Here is a 24,170-nt window from a genome sequence, read left to right as displayed (position 1 = left end):
ATTATTTTTTTATTATGATCCAGAATCTTTGGGTATGTTGTAAAAACTGCTTGTAATTACATGTCTTAATGAGTGATTCACTAGTTCTTTCTCAGATTAAGATGTAAGTAATGTGTGCTTTATCAGTGGACCAATGAATGAGCAGAGTTTTGTCATTTCGATAAATTTCATCAGTTTATCTCATCAGCAAGAATATCAGTATTTCAGTAACGTTGTTCTCTGGAGACGGTCACCTTCCACAACTAGATAAAGATCACATTTAGATTTCTCAGAAAAACATTCAGCATATCAGTCCTCCTCGAGAAACCTCCTGAAGACAGTTAGTGCGTTCACATGCGAACCAGGAAGCCGGTTACAGTGAGACAACCGCTTAAGAATGAAACGTGTAAATGTACAGGCACTGTGCGCTTGCATGACCACATAAGCACATTAACTCCCTGGAAAGCAGACTGAAAAGCACAGAGCAGGAGACTCCAGAAGATTCACACGTAAACCAATAATTACAAAACTGAATCAGTGAGGCAGTGTTGAACAGGCCTTCATCAACACTGGCGCTTCATGTTACATGCCATCAGTCCAGCCAGACACAAGTAAAACGCATCAAGTGGCACGTGCGAGTAATACGTTTCTGGCCAGCTTGCAACTTTATTTTAGATACTTTTGTAGAAGTTAGCTTTCACTTTTTCTGCTGATACTGTATATATGAATCCTCTTCAGTGGTGTAATAAAAACACTTTCTATATGCACGGGTTCATACCTCTGAACTCCTCTCAGCAATAGAAGAACAAAAGCATCACAACATTGTGTTCTGTGATCCTGAAGAGCGAGCTCAAAGGTTTCTCCTCTGCTTGTGCAAAGCAGCCGTTGTCTAAAGATAGTCTCTGTGACTTTCCATCTAATATCCAGTAATTAATCTTTCAACCTTTGATTTAACGCTTTATTTTCAGACGGACGAGCTGCGCCACATGGCCTGCGTTTATAAACCTGATATCAGACGATCTTGCCGTGAAGACAAACAATCTCTATACACTTCTGGACCAGCAGGACGATCAGAATCATTCGGATCAGTTATTGATCTCACCAAATCAATGTGTTTATTAAAGCTTCTAACAAGATATTAAACTGTAGTGCAATGGAGACAACTAGATAAACCAGGGAGATACAATGGATGTCGTGTTGAAAAGGTTTGTTTCTCTATTGAATTCATCTCAGGTCAAGAGCTTGGCCAACACCGTCAGCATTACGTGTGTTGAGTTCAGCTAAAATAGGTCTGGTAAGAATAGATGTGTGTTTTAGAAGTGATCGGTGTCTGATTACACAGAGGCGTGCTGTCAATCATCTTTCTGTTTCAAAGCCAGACTTCAGGCAAATCCAAAGATCCAAGGGTCTTCAATATCCCCGGACTCGAACATTCAAACATTACCGCCGTTAATCCCCGTCAACTGGTCAACGCTTCAGCTTTCAGTACATTATCCGTTTATATTCATATATATTCAGTATGGTACTAAAATGAATGATTAAAAATTCCACAAATATGAACTATTCCAACAAATACTAAATTAAACAAGCCATATTGCCTAAACAGGCATCAGATAAAAAGTAGTTTTATATGTATATTTGCATACGTGTGCAAAAAAGAGTAAACAAATATATAGTCCCAAGAAAAACAAGATATTTACATTTCCTGAAGAATGTAAGTGATGCGAGATAGATATCATATGTTACTTCAAATGTTTCCATTCGTTATGATGATATGAAACGAGATTAGAGTAAAACCATGAAGCCTTTGTTTGGTGCGTTTTGCTTTTCAAACCCACAGCGCGCTCCAAAATATGATGCATTCAAACGCAGAGCGCGCTTCAAAATATGATACATGAAACGCACGGCGCGCTCCAAAATATGAAACATTATGGTTACCATATTATACATATCTACGTTTGAGCAAATATCCACAAACGCAGTATAGTAAACACGGGTCTAAGTATTATAATATTCATCTTATATCTAGCAACAGTTCAACTGCAATGTGAAGTTTATGCAACAATAACATAAACTAATAATTAAGAATTTCTTACCTTACATCTTTCTTGTCTTCAAATCGTGTTCTTCTAATTCTTCTGAGGTAAATCCAAGTGAAACAGCAGAGCACAGCACAAACACAGTCTTCCAAACTCGATGAAAAGCAGAGGAGTAAGTTACCGAAGTCTCTGATTCTTTGTTTTGAGGTGATGAGGGCGTTTACAGGTCTGTGTTCGTCGCGTGGATCATTTGCATGTCAATCGCTCGTGCGCACTTGGGCGTGGTCACATTAGAGTTAAAGGTGAACTAAGTAACTTTTTTTTACCTTAACTGAACAGCTTCGGAGTCATTGGAATGGTTATATTACTTATTTCGGGTTGAATGGTGGTCGTTTCGCACCCCCCTGGTGCCCGTGAGCGGAAAATCCGCACTTGCAACTTTGAGCCGGCGGGCCGCCGGCCGCTGCGTCAGGAAGTCTCGCGTGATATCAGGTCTCGCGATGTAAACAATTGCTTTACGGCCAAAAGAAATCTGCTAAAATGCTGTCATTATTGCGCTCCCTCACGCTGTCCGAACCCGAATGAAGAAGACGTTTTAAAGAACGTCCCATCTGCTTTGATGTCGTTGATCTATAGCCTCTGGTGTCTGAGAATCAACAACGAGTTTTTACAACAGTGTTGTCAAATATCTATTCCGAAGCTGTGGGGGGAGCTCTAGAGAGAAACCTGCGAGCAAAAAGCGAGAATACAGCGAAGAAGTCCCGAAGCTACTGAGTGCTGCTTTAATTAGGATGCGTTTGAGAAACTGTACATGCCGCTGCTTTCATACGGATTACTTAAACAGAGAATATGTGTTTTTTAAATAATTTACATACTTTAAAAATAGAGACTCACAGCGTTGTGTAGACATGCGTTTCAAGTCTATGTGACAAACATTCGCTGAGTTACAGGTCATTTTCTGTCGCGTTTCAGAATGAGTTTCACATTGAGAGAGACGGCAGAACGCGCATCATGTTTATTTTTCTTTGTTTTACGAAAAACACAACATTTTGTTTTTATTATGAGTGTACAGAAATAAAAGAAGACATTTAACTGTTTTTATTGATGTACAACACAAGCATGTAAGATCAAAATCAACAGAGTATTTTGAGTCTCTTTTGCACTGATCTGAAAAAAAACGAGCCTATCGCGCCGGCACGATAGCCGACCTCAGGGGGTTAATAATGTACAATATGGTCTGTGTTTCCATTAAAAATATAAAGCACTTAAAAATTGTGCTTTAAAAGATTGAGAAAAACTAAATGATTTTTAGCATTGTAATAGCACATTGGCATCTCATATATGCCTAAGTCTGAATATTGTTTTCCATATGCCCTTTATGACGTTTGACGTACACTTTTAGTAAGGATATACGCACAATATTTATTTTATAAATGAGACCCCAGGCCTGTATCTGTGGACGGGGCTCAGGTCACTCCTTAGATGGTGGAGGATAAAGCTGAGCTCGCACTCGCATAATACGTCCACTGAAGGATGACAGCGGGATCACATGACCTTTACAGACTGACACAATGCTGTCAGTGTGAATGCGTAATAATATTTCGAGCAAGGGAACAAACCCGTAAACTTAAGAATGAGCAGCTGTAATAAAGCACCACTAATCAGCAAACCAGGCTCAGCTATGGTTAACTTGGGTTAGTGACAGATACACAAATACCTGGAAATATTCAGTGATGCTGTCCATCTCATGAACACAGTCATTAATCAGCAACATGAAACTTTAATGTGAGGAAATATAGAGGCAATCAGTTGTGACGTACATGGCCGATCATCGTGACTCCACTACAAATAAGGCTTTAATCATAAACACAGAAACATTAAACCTGTAAATGATACCGAACAGTCCACCACCAAATCACAGTATGTGACTAGAGCAGATGAGAAGTGAGATATTAGATATATCAAAGCCGACTGCAGGAGATGTGTGAGATATGAGAGATATGCTCCATGTGTACGGTGTGTGCCGATCAACTGGAGACACGAAGTCACACAGTTACAGACCTTCACAGTTACAGACACTGAGGCTTTCAAGTTTATTTGTGTCCACAGCCGTAGTCCCTCGAAAGAGACGCTCTTAACAAGCCTCAGTGTTTCTGCCCTTAAATCTGTGGAAAATGCCTCGTTACAAGAACTCTTGAAGAGAAAACCTTATTAAATAGTTTGGCATGTTCATCTAATATGTTAAAGGACGAAACATTAATAAAATGGTTTCAGTGCTTAATAAAGTGATAAGCCTTGTGGCGGCGAGGTTTACTGTGAATTTAAAACAGTGTTATTACGCCTGATGCGGAGCGGAGTGAAACCTCCTTAGTAGGGCTGGGTATTGACACACATTTCACAATTTGATTCGATTTCGATTCACAAGCTTGCAATTCGATTCGATTTCGATTACGATTCGATTCAATATTGATTATTTTGGATATCAGGTACAATACATTGCAAATTTTCTCAAGGAAAACAAATCTCTTCACTATTGCTGTAAACTATGGGTGTCAGTGGTAGCCTATAGGCTTCATTAGCCTACTATAATACTGAAGGTAAAAATTAACTGATTTGTATACAAACACTTAATTTACACTTTTATTTATTTTTATAATAAGTTATATGAAATTATATAAAAATTTAAATGGTGGCTGTCATAAACTTTCCAGATTTATTCAAACATGCATTAAATATTGAAGAACATTAAAAATGATAATGAATATGTAATATGGTGCATATATTTAACAAAATGCTCCTCTCTAGAGTACATTTTTCTAGCTGACTAAAGGCCTCATTATACTTCTGCGTCGGACCTACGCCGGAGCCTATACGCCGTAGGCAACGTGTTGGTTTTAATGTATACTTCTGCGTTGTTGTCCGCGTTGACGCACCTAGGGAGCATGTGAAACCCCGAGGGAGGGGTTCTGGCAGACCAATCACAGCGCTTGCGTCCGCGTAGAATTGACGCGTTGTTAAATTTTTGGAGAGGTGCACGTCAGGGTACGCCGAAGGGTACACAGCCTACGACGTAGCTACGGCGGCAGTTCGACGCAGAAGTATAAATAGGCCTTAACGAGTGTATGGTCACTGGATATGGTTTTTCTGAGGTAAACTGTTTACAAGCTGTTTTACTGATGTCTTTCCACGGTTGAAACACTGAGCGACTCCATGTCACATGATACGGACTTCGATAAGTTGTACTCTATCTTTTAACACACTTTCAGAAGCTCATTCATGTTTATTTCGTGCTGTAACTGGTGTTATTAATGCGGAAGAGAAGATCATGTGCTTCTCTAGAGCTGAGATGAGTAAGAGCGATAAGTTTCACGCCACAGCGACAAAACGGTAAAATGAGAATCGATTAAAATCGGACAGTTCAGTTCAATTCAGACAGTCTCATGCATACAGATACAGATTCGGGCTACGGTCTACAATCGCCTACGTAGGCAAAATTTGTTTGACATTTCTAATGGTAAACACAGCCATGTTGAAGACTGCAGTAATGTTGTTCACTGATGTTATGGCAGTCCACTCTGCTTATTGTTTTTCGAGAATGTTGCACTCCTGTTTGTCATTGTGCACGAAACTTCACGCCAGTAAATCATCAGGAATATTGCTGACTTGTGCAGTGGACTGTTGCGGCGCGCCCTCTTTACGTTCGTCCTAATGCCTGTTAGTTGTCCGTGGATTTGCCTATATTTGGCGTTTAAAATGGAAACGTCTTTAGACATGGAAAATTGATTTTACAATCGATTCAATGAACACTTATGTCTCAAAAATCGAACAGGATTTTTTCACAAAAGTGACAGCCCTACTAATGACTTCGACGTCGCAACGCTGTCGTCATCTCGCCTCTGGCCCGCCTATATCGAGGGGCATATTTAATGAGCATCAGTACTCGACACCAGAGTAACTCGCTGAGCAAATTCAACTTGTGCTCTCGCGAGAACTCTGGATTACCAGGGTAGGAACTATCTGTTTTATAATAACATTTGAAAAACTTGCAAAATGTAATCTGCAGTGTAGTGGAATAAAACCAACAACATGCATGTATAGAGCAAGCAGAGAGGACACGTGCAGAGCTTCATGACTGAGTGTCGAGGGCAGTGCGGCTACAAATATCAGGCCTTTTTAGCACAGGCTGTAAAACGTCATGCGGTGCGACTCCCTGAACACTTAGGGGTCATGACGTTCCTATTTTGTAAGTATGTTGCTTGATGCTCACGTCTAAAGATTTCTGCACAAAATACAGTTTACAAATGTGCAAAGCATGCTCCTCCTCCACGCTCACCCTGACCCTCTGTCAGAAACACTGGATTGCGTGCTCGTATCGACTTGCCAGTGGCAGCAGGAAGGGAATGGCTTGGGTAAAAGCGTCTGCCAAATGCGTAAATGTAAATGTAATGCTGGACGAGCTATGGAACTGATTAGGTAAAGTGGGAGTTGACGTGTGATGCTAATATCTGCCACAGTGGGACGGCGCAGTGCGGAGGACGTAGAAAACGAGTGATGTTTTTGGAAAACGGGGTATTTTTTTATAGTAGAATGATCTCTTATGTCAAAAGATCAACGGAATTTTTTAATTATTGATGTTTATCAATTACCAATTCAGACACATTTAAACCCAAAAAAAGTAACTATGCCTTTTAATATATTTAAAAATATTCATGATCAGGTGTTCAGTCTTACAAAGAGAAGAGTACATTTCTACTGCAAATAACTACTTTTGTTAGACATCCTGTCTGTTTTTTTGTTATAAATGAATAAATAAATAAATAATGTCTTTCTGCATAATTCATGTAATTAATCGCTTAAGTTGATGGCCCCAAAATATATATATATAATATATCAGCCACTCTGCTATCAAGATACTGACACATGAAATAAACCAAAATTATGGCTTAATTATACAAATAAACTAGGGCTGTGCAACGATTAATCGTGATTAATCGCATCCAAAATAAAAGTTTGTGTTTGCATAATATGTGTGTGTGTACTGTGTATGATTACTTTGTATATGTAAATACACACACACATGCATGTATATATTTAAGAAAAATGTGTTATTTATATTTAAAATGTTTATATTTATAATACAAATAAATATATATATATATATATATATATATATATATGCAAATATTTCTTAAATATATTCATGCATGTGTGTGTGTATTTTAGGGGTGACCCCGAATAGTCGAAGATTCGATGCTTCGATAGGAGGAGCCTGATTCGACTACCGATCTCACGGTCGAATCTTCGCAGAGGTGTTATGAAACGATCGAGGCTCATGCCACTTTGGCTATATGAGGGCGCTCAATGTCTGATTTCACATAGAACTAGCTTTTATGTAAATACGTTAATATTCAGCCTATTATGATAATGCTGTAGGCCAATATAAAAATGTGAAAAGAAAGAAGCTTTTAATAAATATTTTTTTAACGTGCGTGAATAAATCCAAACACCCCGAGACAGATTTAAGTTTCACTTTCAATCCGTGACCGACAGAGGAGCGTCTTCGCGGCAAGGATTTAAATCTTTAACAATGTCTGGGATAAGAAAATCTAAAGTGTGGATGTACACAATCAGAAAGGATATTCTCCAAGGCTGGATTTAGCATCAGGAAAACCATGATCGCACTTCTGCCGGCCAACGTTAACATGTTTCACGCAAAGACTGGGTTTCACGTTAGAATGTATTTTATCCGCGCGCACAATTTGAAAAGACTCCAACGGACAGACAGAGTGAAAGACTTTCAGGATTTGTTCTCTCGATCAGGTACAAGTGATTTCAAAACTTTTCAGCCGGTTCTAATTTTATTTTTGGATGCTGTGAACATTTTTAGCTAAAAAGACTGCCTCTCCAGTTTAGCATTTATTGTTGTTTCTGCAGTTAAAAAGACAAAGTTGAAAATTCTGGCTACTATCGTTATTTTAATAATTTCTTTATTTTTATTTTATTTATTAATCTGTCAGGGTTATCTAATCTAACTATTTGTGGCTTGTGTTTTGAATGTATGTTCCCCTGCACTTTAGGCATTTTGCACACATTTGCTCCTCATCCTGTGACTTGATTCTGATTTATTTCGTTTTGTATTTTTTATTTATTAGAAAGGTATATTCTGTTCTAATTTAATTTAGTAAATTAATTGTTTATTATTTCGGTGCATCGATGTTGTGCTGTAGGCTGGCCTGCTCGCACAGGTAATTTAGCCGATTTAATTTGATTTGCATGTGAATGTGAAATGCAAATCTGCAGTGTGGCCTTCCTGGAGTTATTTATGTTATTTCTTAGTTTTACTGATCAAAAATGTTTTTATACATTTTCTTCTATATCTTTGTGTGATTTTCTGTACATCGCGGCTTTGAAACGTTAAAGCCCCGCCCCCAGCCCCACCCCTATACACATGATTCGACTATTAGTCGACTATAGGCAAGACATGACGATTCTGATTCGACTATGAAAATCCATAGTCGGGGACAGCCCTAGTGTATTTATATATACAAAATAATCATACACAGTATACACACATATTATGCAAACACAAACTTTTATTTTGGATGCGATTAATCGCGATTAATAGTTGCTATCTGCAGTGTCCAGTGTCGTCCGCTCCACGCTCTTCACCCTCACTGGTGGCAGATGCACTATAACCACACAACTACACTCATACATGTATTTATAGATCAAATCAACACTTTATATCCCGCCTCTAGTCCCAAATTACATTCAAATGTCAAGTTGTTGTTGTTTTTAGAAGTAGAATGTGCGTTAGCTGATCTGGCCTTAAACATGTTTGTTTTTTCTGTACGAGTTGATATTAAGAAGCACAAACTATCTTAGCATTGTTATCTTTGGAAGTCGCTGGCCAAGGTCGTTATGAATATGAAATGACTTGATGGTCATCGCCACATCACTGCTCATTTACAAAGTTCATATAACTCAACTTTGTTGCATTGCCAGAGGTTGTTGTTGCTCACGTCTCCTCAGAACACAGACTTCCACGGCCGTGTCTCTGTAGATCAGCGTCAGTATGAACGCCTTTAATGAGAGCACATGAAGGCTGATGCGCTGCGTGACATGGCGTCAGTATCAACATAGTCCAACATTCACACTTGTCAGGCACTCAATGCAAAAAACAATTGGCTTTAATGAGTGAGTGAAAATACAGAGACGCTCATGATTCTTGTTTTTGTGTTTTTACTTAAAGAGGCTACATGCGATTTTCTGAAATTTAAACTCGCTACTGACACCTGTGGCCAAAAAACGGAACTGCTCTTCCTTTCTGCTCGCTCTCGTACGTGCACACTTCACAAGTCATCCGCTGCAAAGAAGTCAACATTATGTTTACAGAGGTAAGAACAGTCAAATACATATATTGTTTGAGAAACTAAGTTTGTTTGCTGACTAGCGGTGGTGGCAGAGTGATCTGAAACGTTTAACATGAACGCGCTTGACGTCACATCCGCAGACAGCGCGGGAAAATCCGACCCGACAGAAAATAGGAAAAATAGGATACAGGCTTATAGGTGCACCCACTGTGAGTGGACAAGGTGTCAGTATGCTCATCAGGAGATGTTTGAGTCATAAATGGTCAAATAAAAAGGCTATTGTTACGTTTATTTTGGGGAAAAAGTTGCATATAGCCTCTTTAAAGATATCTGAATTACTTTCCAAAAAAGGGGGTTTATCTCCGTCAGATCAGTCAGAGAAAGTAGACCTGTCGGCCTGAGGTCATGCTACTGTAAAAACATGGCCCTGCGTCGTGATGTCAGGATGTGTGCGTCGTTTGAATATCCACACCTCCACTACATAATGTTCACTAGGACTTAAGAGTGTGAGTGTGAGCGGCCACGGTCTTACTCGTGGTTTACTTTTAACCAATTGAAAGATCAAGGTATTACAAATAAATATGGTTACAAATTTGCATTTGCTGTGAAAAATTCAGGGTTTTTTATAATTCAATACAAAATGGTAGTAAAAGTGGATTTAAATGAGATCATGGTTTATTAGTTCACTTCCCTTAAAGGGGTCATGAAATGGAGAATCAAAATGTTCTTGATATTTACACATATATAAGATTGTTTTGATTTGCCAATATATTTATGATTAAGAATTGTGATTTATCACAGATATCTGTTAATGTATTCACAATCCTACAACATACTTAAATACAGTTATACATGTTTTCCAACTTTGTTTTTATAATTAATTGTATTCTGTTTTTTTAACTAATTCTAATTATTGTTTAATACTTTGTTGATTATTTCCGTGTAACTCTTAGATGTGATTCTGCAAGGCGTGAAGCATTACTGTAGTTATGATGATGCGATGAGCTCCTCCATCTTGTGCGAGGGACTGGAGTGTGTTGCTCTGCTTCACTGTGGGGAACAGATGGACATGATGATGCATCAGCCCGTTGGCTCACTCCTCACATTAAGGCATATTGTCTGGCAAGTGACCATAACGTCTTAAGCAACCCGATGACAAACCTGCTGAGAATAAAATTAATAAAACCTCTCAAAGTGCTCTGTCTTCTGCATTATCTGCGCTATATAGTCCACATGAACTAATAAAGTAGGATATACATTTCAGTCCTCGGGGTCATAAATCTTCTTCTGACTCAAACTCAACTAGGACCGGTTTGGATGTTGTGAAGCTGCTAAACTTGAGGGAGATTGAGCAGATAGCATTAATGAGGAATAAACTTGGATTTTCCTTTTTGTTATCATTAATTATTATTCTGCTGTCGTGAGACCGGGATATCTAACAAAGCAAAATCGGAAGAGAACTGGTTGACATAAAAGTAGCATCCATCCATTCCTCCATCCATCTACCCTTCCGTCCGTCCGTCCGTCCATCCATCCGTCCATCCATCCATCTACCCTTCCATCCATCCATCCATCCATCCATCCATCTACCCTTCCATCCATCCATCCATCCATCTACCCTTCCATCCATCCATCCATCCATCTACCCTTCCATCCATCATCCATCTACCCTTCCATCCATCCATACATCCATCCATCTACCCTTCCATCCTTCCATCCATCTACCCTTCCATCCATCCATCCGTCCATCCTTACATCCATCTACCCTTCCATCCATCCATCCGTCCGTCCATCCATCCATCTACCCTTCCGTCCATCCATCCATCCATCTAGCCTTCCATCCGTCCATCCATCCATCCATCCATCTACCCTTCCATCCGTCCGTCCATCCATCCATCCATCCATCCATCCATCCATCCATCTACCCTTCCATCCGTCCATCCATCCATCTACCCTTCCATCCGTCCGTCCATCCATCCATCCATCTACCCTTCCATCCGTCCGTCCATCCATCCTTCCATCCATCCATCCATCTACCCTTCCATCCGTCCATCCATCCATCCATCCATCCATCTACCCTTCCATCCGTCCATCCATCCATCTACCCTTCCATCCGTCCGTCCGTCCATCCATCCTTCCATCCATCTACCCTTCCATCCATCCATCCACCATTCAGTTCACATCCTTCCGTCCATCCATCCTTCTACCCTTCCATCAGTCCATCCATCCATCCATCTACCCTTCCATCCATCCATCCGTCCGTCCATCCATCCACCCACCCTTCAGTTCACCCTTCCGTCCATCCAGCCATCCATCCACCCTCCATCCATCCATCCACCCTTCAGTTCACCCTTCCGTCCATCCATCCATCTACCCCTCCATCCATCCATCCGTTCATCCATCCGTTCCTCCATCCATCCGTTCATCCATCCATCCGTTCCTTCATCCATCCGTTCATCCATCCATCCATCCGTTCATCCATCCGTTCCTCCATCCATCCATCCGTTCCTCCATCCATCCATCCGTTCCTCCATCCATCCATCTGTTCCTCCATCCATCGGTTCCTCCATCCATCCATCGGTTCCTCCATCCATCCATCGGTTCCTCCATCCATCCGTTCCTCCATCTATCCGTTCCTCCATCCATCCATCTGTTCCTCCATCTATCCGTTCCTCCATCCATCCGTTCCTTCATCCATCCGTTCCTCCATCCATCCGTTCCTCCATCTATCTGTTCCTCCATCCATCCATCTGTTCCTCCATCCATCCATCTGTTCCTCCATCCATCTGTTCCTCCATCCATCCGTTCCTCCATCCATCTATCCGTCCATCCGTTCCTCCATCCATCCATCGGTTCCTCCATTTATCCGTTCCTCCATCCATCCATCCGTCCATCCATTCCTCCGTCCATCCATTCCTCCATCCATCTTTACTGTGATCATGGTCTGTCAGTACCACAGTGGCCTGAGCTGTAGTGCAGAGGACATCATCTGTTCTGCAGAATACTGTAGGGCTGAAATAAAGTTGCTCAGCACATTAAACAGCGTAAACCATCATTCACACATATATTATCCCCCATAACATGCCTGTGCTGTATGTTTCTATAGAAAGAATGATGCCAAGACATGTTTGCCTACAGTGCATTTGTGTTGTAAGCATAACTCCAGAACTGACATCACTGCCTGCTGTTCATGATCTGCACAAGCTGAGCGACCGGAGTGAGTTTAATCACACTGATGATCTGCTCCAGATCTACATTAAATTAGTCATTTTTCCCCATTATCCATTTGTCCAGTAGTATTTTCTGTTAATTGGTCACTGCAGACACCATCCATCATGGCATACTGTAGTCCAGCTTATTTACATAGAAAGTAAACTACAGTCAGTAGTGATGAACATAGTGATGAAACACCATTGGAGCAACCTTGTAAACATGACTGTCAGCCAATCGGATTAGAGCTTTTGATGTTTTTTTTGAGACAGCTATTGAGCTTATAATTACAATTTCACATCTGAAACTTAAATGATTAAACCTGCCTGCTCATAATTTGTTTTATTCCAGCCAGTCATGGTGTGTTTACAGAGCATTAGTATGCGCTTTGAATGCTTTGAATTATAGATTCAGATGAAATCAAACTGAGGTGATGGATTTCTCACAGTAGATCTGTGAATTACTGCCTAGAGCGAAGAATCTGCCTCATTATTCCAGAGCTGTTTTCAATATTATTATCATAAACCACCTCAAGACACCCAGAGTTGTGCGTGAAAGTCTTATTGCGTTCAAAAGTAGAATCTTATTTGGCCGTTTCTCCAATAAACTGCATTATTAGCATGTGTAGTGTGTGCATGCCTCGGGGCAGCGCGGCGCTGTCGTCTGGCTCGTGATCATGTGAGCGAGAGCTGATCTGCAGCCAGTGCTGGTGTCTTCTGGTGGACATCTGTGAGCAGGACCAGGATGGCCTGTGTTCTCGGAGTCTGTTGGGCAGCTCGCATCGGCTGTGTGAAATGTAAATGAATCGATCTCAACATTGGCTCACTTCAGAAGGGGAGGAGCACCTCCTCTCCCCTTCTCTCTCTCTCTCTCTCTCTCTGTGTCTCTCTCACTCTACCAGTCACTGACGTGTTGCTTCAGGGAAACTATCGCTCTGTATCCACACACTCCGGCGAGCGATGCGGGAGAAAGCAGCTTCGCTCGAGTCTTGAAGGCAGGGACGTGTGTGTGTGTGTGTGTGTGTTGCTCGTCTGTTGGTTTCACTCTTCTCCACTCCGCTGCCTCCTCACACGCTCAATCTCCTCTCTCGCTCCGCTCCACGAGCGTGTGTGTGTGTGTGTGAGGGCTCTAAGCGCCGGAGATGATCGGGGTGAACAGTGTTCAGGGCACGGGGAAGGTCCGCATGCGGCCCGGCGGGTCCGTGAAGTACGGCAGGGAGGAGTCGCTCAGGCGTCAGCCCCAGCACCGCTCCAAGTCCCTCAAAGTGTCCAATTCTGCCGAATTCAACACCGGACTGCCCAAGAAGGAGAAGGTAACCAGCCTGACATTTGCTGTGGTGTTTGTGTGCCTGGAATGGACCTGATTTCTTGGGCATTGTGATGCATATTAACATAATCTCTGTGGTTATTGGTGATCAGTGACATGCAGCTGTTCTCCTGCACGCACACTAACGCTCTTCAGATGGTGGTGTAGTTCAGTGTGGTGTGATCGTGTCTGCAGCACTGGACGCACTCAACAAAATACTGCATTTCCCTCTAGATGAGACTTGTCTGTGTTCTTACACTGGATTTATGTCTGTACCTGAAGCCAACGTGATAGATGGCTTTCTTGCTGTTATTGAATGACATGCATGCTGTTGTTAACATCTGTTATTGTGACGGCATTAACGTGTCACCTTGACCCGGGTTAACAGCGTCTCTGCTTTATTGGTCACTGTGTTTGATTTATGATTCACAGATATGGTTCATGCCAGCGTAACCCGCTCCCTCTTTCACACCCGTGTGTTTTCTGTTGGGTCGGATGTGTGTGGTGTGTGTGTCGTCCTGCGGGCCACTGACACACAGCTCATGTGAGAGGAACATGGCTTTGTGTTTGTACACACATGAACATTGACACTTCTCACTTTGGGTAAACTAACATGGGAAAATGACTACACACACATACAGTAAACGGCTGTGGTTATTGTTTGTGCATTGGTTGCAATTCCTTTAAAGAAAACTGATGATTTAGCTGGATTTAGAGGCTTAAGTGATGCAAGTTGGAGCATATGGGAGTTTATGGGTATATTTGACCATTTTTTACTGTATAGCTTTTGTTAAATAATCACTGATTCAGATTTGTTTGTGTATATGTATATATACACACACACACAAATTGTAATATTATAATATTATTAATTATATTTAAGATTTTAGAATTGTTTAATTGTATTTAGAATAGATTTTCTATAATCTTTAGCATTTTCCTCCTTTAGACGTATAGTACAGTATAGAGTTGGCAGGAAGCAATGTGGGAGACAGCGAGAGGCGATGAGATCGGAAACCACCGTGAGCCGAGCATCAGCTGTATGTTGAAGCGACGCCCACACGGCTATTGACTCCGGCAGATTTTTTTGAAACATGGTATTACTATAGTTTACATGCATCAGGATAATACATGCAAAATAAGAAGAGACTCGAAAATAGCTGAGCATAAACTGAGCAACAGGAGAACTGGATATTAAGAGAAAAAACCACTTGCGCGCTCTTGCCGCGTCCACAGATCGACCGCTTATCCTGCATCAGATCACATTTTTCTGTAATTTTAAGATGAAGGCTTAAAATTATACGTCACTAGTGCCAAACAGGAAGACAAAATTATATTTTCAAACAGGTTTCAATTCTTTCAGTACACTCAATCATTCAAACTCACGCTATTGGTTCAGTCTCAAACAAACATGTCTGTGTTTTGGAAACGCCACATTGTTTACACTCTTCCGGAAATCAGTCTACTTAGTTGTATTATTTTAAATATTAAATATAGTTGACACTATTTTCTCATTTTTGCAAATTTTCTTACCTAAAGTGCCTTACAGTACAGTATGCAATGCATTATCCTTTGCAACTTAAAACCTTCCAGTTACCAGACTAGGCCACATCACCCCCTATTGCAACATGGGTAAAGCCGAGTTCACACTGGACGATTTTGCCCATGATTTGGCCGTCTGAGACTAATTTTGTGAATCCTGAAAGATTCCTCGGATGCTTGGCCAAAATCTGATCCTAGACCAAAATCATTTTGACATGTTCACCGACAGCCGATTAATGACCATTGTGATCAAATCTGACCTCTGTCTGAAGGTTTGAGACTCAGTCCTGCCGTGTGACTTCTCCTGCGCCAGCCGTCAACTCAGAGACCAATAGGAGCGCAGAACCCGATGATGCAATTAGTGACACAACAACAAACCAACAGTTTGGAGATTGTTTTTGTTTGCTGGCCACCATTCCTGTCCCGCATGTAAACACTGCTGTCACTGAACGTGTCGAGTCTTCATGTGTGCGTCAGCAAAAACTAATAAACACTAAATAGAGCACACTCTATTTAGAAAGGGAAATATAAATATTAAATAATTTAATTAAATCAGTGGCTGGAGTGTAGCTTCAAGTATTTGTCAGTGAACTAGTAAAAGCTGCTTCAGATTTTTCATGTAATTATTCAAGTCAACAGGCATAAAGATCAAAGAAATCAATATTTAATACATAATATATGTGTGTGTACTGTGTATAATTATTTTGTATACACACATGCATGTATTTATTTAAGAAATATTTGCATGTATACTGTCTATTTTTTTCATAATTTATATTACATATAAATATTTTATATTTAAATAACAAATTTTTCTTAAATATATACATGCATTTATTTAAGAAATATTTGCATGTATACTGTCTATATTTTTTTCATAATTTATATTACATATAAATATTTTATATATATATTTAAAAAAAACTTAAATATATACATGCATATGTGTGTATTTACAGTATATATACACAATAATTATACACAGTAGTACACACACATATGTTATGTAAACACAAACTTTTATTTTGTATGCGATTAATCATTGCCCAGCCGTAACTGTGACACATTGCATGATCTACAACACTGAACTGGTCTGGCTTTGAAACCTCTCCACGACATGCATTTTGAGCAAGAAGTGCATTTGATCATTCACATCCGTGTTCACCGATCTCGTGTGCACTTACACACACGTGCGTTCAAAAGCAGACATGTGTCAGTCAGAAAGCACAGACTGGTTTCATGACTTGCACCAGCACTTCAAGACCACAGCCATACGGTCATGACCCATCATGTGTGGTCTAGCAGCTTCACGTAACATCAGCTGACGTGTGTTCAGTGTTATGAGAGTCTTCTCTGGGTTACGGTGAGGTTACTTCATGTGAAATGTGTATCAGATGACAGTCTGTGTATTGCATCTGGCATGCTCATGAATGCAGCGACGCTTGTCATTTGAGACCCGCACGGATGTACGGCGTGGTTCTGAACGTGTGCGTGTGGTCTGGGTCCTAATATTCACGCTAACAAATGAGATATCTGCAGCATTTTGAGGTTTAGCTTGACCTTTTCGCTCCTACTTCACGCAGGAGTCTGGGTGTGCATTTGCATAAATACTGCAAATGAATTGTGTGACATTTTCACAATGAATTTCACTGATGGCATTGCATGAGAAAGATCCATTAGTGTCCAGAGGAGACAGTGTTTCATTATAACCGATTCTACAGTGGCTGACTTCGTAATAACTCAGTGAGATGGTATATTAAATTAAAGACCACAAGCGTCGTTCTGGTACGTTTTACACAGCCATGATGTTACAGTTACACAGATCACGCATAACATGGGACAGATCTCACATGTTAAGAACAGTTATTTCAGGAGGTTAAATGAGTATCTTCTACTTCAGGTGAATATGAACTCTATTAAAACTGCATACTAAGCCTTTTTCTGTTTTTTTCCATGCAGGTGTTGTATAACTCCATCAAGAATGAGAAGCTGGAATGGGCCGTGTAAGTACTTCCACATTCACCACCACCATTCATGTCTGTTAAAGCAGAAATAAAAAGAGTGGACAGAAAATTGTGGAGAAAAAGCAATGAATTGTGCTTTATAAGATCAGGAAATGTGCATTCAAGCTGGTATTCCCATGAGCACATGCAATATTCACTGACCCGCAGACCCTACACCACCACCTTTCTAGAGCATCGAGTCCTTACAAGGGGTGAAAGAAATGACTGGTTTTATTTTTATCTTCGTCATCGCTGGCTCTGGTGCCCGTAACTCACCAATACACATCAAATACGTGCTCCAATTAAGGCCCAAAACGTGTGTGATGGTGTGCTTTTCAGTCAAATGATTAGATTGGTGGCATTTGAGACATGAGCTGTAATTATGATCTTGAAAACATGACATTAGACTGTCAGTGTTCCTCACTGATAACAGTCATAGAGCGAGACATCGTCCCATTGTGCCAGATTACAGCCAGCCCTCGCCAACTCTCTGCTCCAACCTAAGGGGTGTGCGATATTAACAAAACATGATCTCTCTCGATATTTTCTGGGATTTTATCAGTAACGATAATTAGACGATATTTTGCTGAGTGTGTTTATTGTTCTGGTACCTTGTCAAGTTTAGGACTGCCATGGACTGTTGACTCTTAAAGTTTGATATTCTTCATACTCTGTGTGGTGGTCTGTTCACAGCAGGGACAGAAATAATTTTTTCCAATATGTTTTAATTGATTTTTACCTTTTATGGGCATTTTTACTTTTATAAATCTATTTTTTAAACCTAATTATATGCATGCATCATCTTTTGTGTCAATTTCATCAATTAAATTAATAATAATAAGACACATGGCTGTTACCAATCAAATTAAGTATGAACAAAATGCATCTTTGCAGTGCAGAGGAAACACAGAAGCTGCATTTGAAGTGGGGTTTAGATGCATTTACACAGACTGTTCAGTGCAACTCAGAGGTGACCAATGAATAACCTGCAGCTACAAATGCAGAAATAATGTTTTAAACATAAAACGTTGAATATTGATATTTGAAATGATTTTCAATATGAAAAGATACTTAAATGTGAAATAAATTGAAACCACCAGTAGGTGGCAGCAAGTGACCATTAATGAGTTAGTCTTTGAGATTCAACCGATTCTTTCAAACGGCTGATTCATTCAGGAACGAAGCATGTGACTCTCTTAATCTATCTTAGTCATTGATTCAACTAAAGAAAGGAAGGAAACGCCGCTGTGTGTTGCTCAGAGACGCAATTACAGTGCTGTGTCTTTGTTTTGGACAGTTTCCGTTGGTAAAATAGAGCAAAAACAGGCAATATGGTGTCTAAAATGCAAGTCACTTGATATTAACTTCGTTTATTAAACTTAATAATACTTAAAAGTATAAAATCACATTTGTTATCAAGCTGATATCTGGAGAAAAACTGCACTCTTCGTGTAATATTTATTAACTATATTAAATTATATGAATAAATGCTGTAAATGCGCACCCGCACTAGTCTAATCTACAAGACTACATCACGTAGTGTATGCATGCTCTCTCTGGGTGTGTGTGTGTGTGTGTGAGGGATATACTGGATAATGTTTGATCGCACATCGTTAAAACACCAATTACGATATGTATCTCACACCCCACTCCAACCACAAACCAGATCTCACTCTGCCGGAGGAAACGATTCGAACCTTTAAACCCATCTCTGTTGCTGGAACATGGAGTATACAGTAGTTATTTGCAGATTAAATATTAAGTGCTATCATGTTTGAATATATTCTGTTTATTAAAGCAATACACCCTAAGAAACCATTGTACCAAGAAAACAAAGCAATACACATTAAAACATGCACTGTTTTGAACGTATATAAACACAAGATAAGAAAACAAAACATACATAGGCCTATATGATTGCGTAAACAAAACAAAAAAACTCAACATTATGCCGCGATTTAGTATTGAAGCTGGAATGTTTCTTTAAATCAACTTTTCTTCAAAGCAGTGTTTAGCAGAATGGTTGCCAAACAACACACCGACCACAGTGTGTGTGTGTTTATAGAGTAAGTTACAACAGCTGCAAACATCACATCAAATATTTAGCTTGGAGGGAATTTGGTTAAAAATGAATTTCATTGATGTAGAAAAATAAATAAAAATAAAATCTGTTTCTGTTTTAATGACTGAAGTCTGACAAGGATGACAGAATTGTAATGTTGGGTGAACTATCCCTTTCTATTTGTTTAAGATTAAAAAATGTAACAGTTGTAGGGATTTAGAAATTTGGCACATTTACTGTAAAGAGTCTGAACATTTCTCATTTTGTTTAACCCTTGAACTTACACTTTTGAAACTTGTCTGGTCCGCATTCAGTTTTTATTGGGATTCTTTGGAACTTTCCATTTAAAAAAAAAAATTCCACCAATTTTGTTCATTATGTACAAATTTGTCTCAAAGGTTCTTTAACGCAAACCTCACAAAAGTTACAGTTTGTATTTTATTTTTTCAAAATTGTTGCTCATCAATGCCCTCATGAACAGGAGGTGAGGCGTATTAAAATGGTACTTGGTAAATGTTATTGCCATCTTACCCTGAATGTACCTGAAGAATCATGGGACAACACCACCTTCTGCCCCAGAAATCTCAGTAAAGATGGTTCACACATGAGTAATTACAGTAGGCATGTCAAGTTGTGAGAGTGGTCTCTTTAGATTTCAATGGCCAAAGTTAATTCACTAATAAAGTCGACCGTGAAGACCAAGTGCTGCTATGTCTTAGCAATGATTTTACATAATAAGGTGACCTTGGGACAATGCCATGAGGGCCAATAGTTTCACCACAGTAGTGCCTTCTGCTGTAGATTTTTCTCTTCTTTCACACCTGACTTAAACTCACATCTGACAAGGCAAGAGTAGCTATTCTGACCGCATAAAATGCCTAAGAATTATAGTTACAGGACCGCAATCTAACCCCACCTAAGAGTCTCACACTGAGTCGAACAACATCTCGTTCCTTTTTGAACACTATCACTTGGGAGTAAGATCTCTAGTGTTCCCCTAACCTGCCCCGCTGCAATAACCAGACCATGCCTTCGAATATGCTTTACGCCCGGAGGATCTCAGACCAATTTCAGAGAGAATCCCACCAGCAAAAAAACAACAACAGTTTTTATAGAATACAGTATATGCCATGGCAAAGGTGACATGATTCATTACATTATTTTCCTACAATGTGATTGGTTCTTGTTCAGCAAACCCTTCTGTTACTAGGCAGAAGCTTTGTTATTCAAAGTCATGAGTTTTATAAATTTAGATATCTGTCTAGTTTCATTTCACCTTTTGTTATATTCGGACATGATTCAGTCACACTGACTGACTTTGACTTATTTGGAAACATTTCAGGTTTCAAAAGCATACAATTGTTAATCCTGCAATAAAAATAAATGTTAGTTATGATTAAATAAATCCATCACACTTCTTGGAACCTGCAGACAGTGTTGGTAACATTACAAGTAACACAAGTTATGTAATCAGATTACTTTTTTCAACTAGTAAATTAACACATTACTTTTAAAATCTACAAAAAAAGATCTGCGTGTGTGTGAAAGCATGAGGATTGTAGTTCTAGACTAAATCATTTTACTCATCTCACTTGCACAAAAATACATTCAGTGTTCCTCAAAATGAATAAAAACGTGAAAAGTAAACTCTAATTATTACGCAAACCTGCAATAATTAAATACGTTAAATTACACAAATATACTTTGTATTTAGAGAAAAAGTGACGCTAAAGTAACGCAATGCATTACTTTCCATAAAAAGTAACTAACATAATTAGTAACCTTTTTTAGCGAGTAGCGCAATTTTGAAAAGTATTACTTCTAAAAAAAATAACGTTCCCCAACGCTGCCAGCAGAACGCCAGAAAATACCGTAACGGACTGTTATTGCTTAACCTCTCAGTCAGAGCACTGTGGTGAACTCTGTGTGACATCATCAGCAGGGTCCGTCCACACTGTCGTGTGCAGCCCAACTTTTGTGTCCAGAGAACAGCAGCACAGAGTCCACTGGAACGCCTCTTTCCACGCTCCCGACCAACGGAGTACACTTTGAAAGGCTTGCGTGCTAAACTGTGCGCGAGACGGAGCGTAACGCGGAAAATGAAGTATACCCTGGCCTTCAGGATGACTTTAAGGGATGGAACAGACCCTAACAGGGCCACATATCAGTCCCTCACCCACAGTCTAATGGAGATGTCTCTATATCTCACCCCAATCTCAGCCACGGATCTGTAAGGGCTACAAAGGGGCCGAGAGCGACACACAGTCACAAGCCCGTAATTTCTAGCGACTCTGCTGCTGCCAACAAACAAATACAGCTTGTTGTCTCTGTTTACAAATCTTATGAGTTTTGAGAGTATATTTTAACATCTAAAGTAATTTCAGTACGTTTTCAGATATTTCATTTTGTCTTGGGGTAAAATGGACACAAATCCATCTTTCATTTCTTTGGTGTTGAAGATTACAAGTCAAGTCATCTTCATTTATATAGCGCTTTTAACAATGTAGATTGTTCCAAAGCAGCTTTACATTGATAATAGGAAATTAAAGTAAAGTGTTTTGGCTTTACAGCAGCTCTAGAATAAAGTTATTGTCCAGCTAAAGTTAGTTTGATTGATTCACTTCCGTCGCAAAGATCATTAGTTATTAACTTAGTTATTAACACGACACCGCTCTAACAGAAAACTCTTCAGTTCTCTCTGCGCAAACTTCAAAAACGCGAACCAGTGAGAACGCTGATGGCGTGCACATGCGTATTACGAGTTCAGTCTATAGGGATGTGCGTTTGAATATATGTGCGCAGGCGCGTAGTGCTTCCCTACAAACCAACCCTCAACATACTAAATATCTGGCCTTAAAATTTATAATACAGAATTGTTATCGCTTCCACGTAGCCACGCGAACCGGAATCATCCCGACAACCTTTATCTGTAGAGAGGTAAAGGGAAGGGAAGGAGGCCTTCACAGGGGAGAGACTAGCTGACACGCCATTCTTCTTATGATGTAACGAGTACATCAGGATTTATGGGAAGTGTTCCCAGTTCCGGCTGACCTGATCTATGCAGCCTAATATGGAATTATAGAAGTCTATAATGTGTTATGTGTATGCTATGTCAAAGAGATGTGTTTTTAGTCTAGATTTGAACTGACAGAGTGTGTCTGCTTCCCAGACAATGTTAGGAAGACTGTTCCAGAGTCTTGGTGCTAAATGGGAGAAGGATCTACTGCCAGCAGTCCATTTTGATATTCTAGGTATTATCAACTGGCCGGAATTTTGAGATCGCAATAGACGTGAAGGACTATAATGCGTTAAGAGCTCGCTCAAGCACTCCGGAGCTAAACCATTTAGTGCTTTGTAAGTAATCAGCAATATTTTAAAATGTATACGATGTTTAATAGGGAGCCAGTGCAGTGTTGACAGAACCGGGCTAATATGGTCATACTTCCTGGTTACGATTATACATTCTTCACATGTGAAATAGCCTTTGCCCTCCAACAACGGTGAACTCTTTCTGATTGCTCTGCTACACAAGCAGCATTTAGTTAGCCTGGCCCTGTCCAGTGTGAATCAGAGTGAAAGAGCCAGTGGAAACACATGCCACCTGTGAACTTCTGGTACATTTGAGCTGTAAATAATCGACTAATTTAAAAATGTTTGCTGCTGTATTTTATATTGTATTAGAAAATCATAAACTAAAGCAAATGAAAGCGCTATCGTCAGACGTATGAAATGTCAGTTCCAATTGATATTTTAATAGATTGTCAACATTTCTCATCTGGTGATGGTTTAATATGTAAAGTATTTCTTTGCGCAGAGACGTTTCCAGGCCTATTTCATTAGATGATTTTATTTAAATGAGCAAAAGTGCGGCCGATTCACATAAAGTGCAGTTGTGTTATTAAAGTCGGTTCATTTGTCATCTTGCTGAAACAATCTGCCTCCATCATCATCATATATCTGGGTTTATATAGTGTTTTCTACAGTACGTAGAGACTGAGCACTAAACAGAGAGAGGGAGAAGGAAAGGACCTGTAATGTGAAGTTGAAATGAGGGTGAAATGAATTGTTCTCTGATTTGAAGTATGTTGATGGTTGATGGGTGAATCCCATCTGCCGGTTAATGGTGTGATTCAGCTCGAGTAAGTGCAGGAAAACTTCTAAAAGGGTTATTTATATACCGAGACTAGGGACTCTGCTGTGAGTCCGTCTGCAGACTGAGACTACACTGACTCGATGCCTAAGTCAGTCTTTATTAATGTTTCTTTTTGTCAGCTTCTCTTTTGAAGAATGTTCTGTGTACGTAAAGGGCATCTTTGAGCATTTATTCTCCTCCTGACACTCGGCTAATGTCACAGAGGAAGTAGTGGTCTCGAGCTTCAAACATATTATTGCAAGCCGAGGTAAATGGCTGCTATTGGGATTGTTAGTTTCCTAGCAACGTGATTGACAGAAGCTCAGACCTTCAGGACAGAGTCCGGCAGAGTGCTCACATTTACTGGAGAACCTTGCAGTGTTTGTCCCTTCATGCATCTCCTCAACCGTTAATGTGTAGACGCGCGGTAGTGGCATGTGCCCAGTTACAGACCCTCTTCAGGTTGTGACCTCTGATGGTCATGCGGCGGTCACATGATTAAAGCTGTCTGTCTTTAATCTTCTC

The 24,170-nt window shown here is 40.0% G+C and overlaps 1 protein-coding gene across 5 annotated transcripts in view; it reads left to right on the top strand.

Annotated features, from left to right (window-relative positions):
* The window catches only part of psd3l (pleckstrin and Sec7 domain containing 3, like), a 134,526-nt gene that overhangs the window by 91,423 nt on the left and 18,933 nt on the right, over positions 1-24,170 (top strand). For 4 of the 5 annotated variants that reach the window (XM_082157334.1, XM_082157333.1, XM_082157336.1 and 1 more), the window contains one exon: positions 17,408-17,451. In XM_082157334.1, coding sequence (XP_082013460.1) covers positions 17,408-17,451 — 44 coding nt within the window. Of the gene's footprint in view, positions 1-13,570; positions 13,914-17,407; positions 17,452-24,170 lie in introns of those variants that run through there. The other variant, XM_082157337.1, reaches the window with a different exon arrangement.

Source organism: Leuciscus leuciscus (assembly GCF_965113295.1).
Source record: "Leuciscus leuciscus genome assembly, chromosome: 24".
NCBI lineage: Eukaryota > Metazoa > Chordata > Actinopteri > Cypriniformes > Leuciscidae > Leuciscus > Leuciscus leuciscus.
This window is presented reverse-complemented; position numbering and strand designations above follow the sequence as displayed.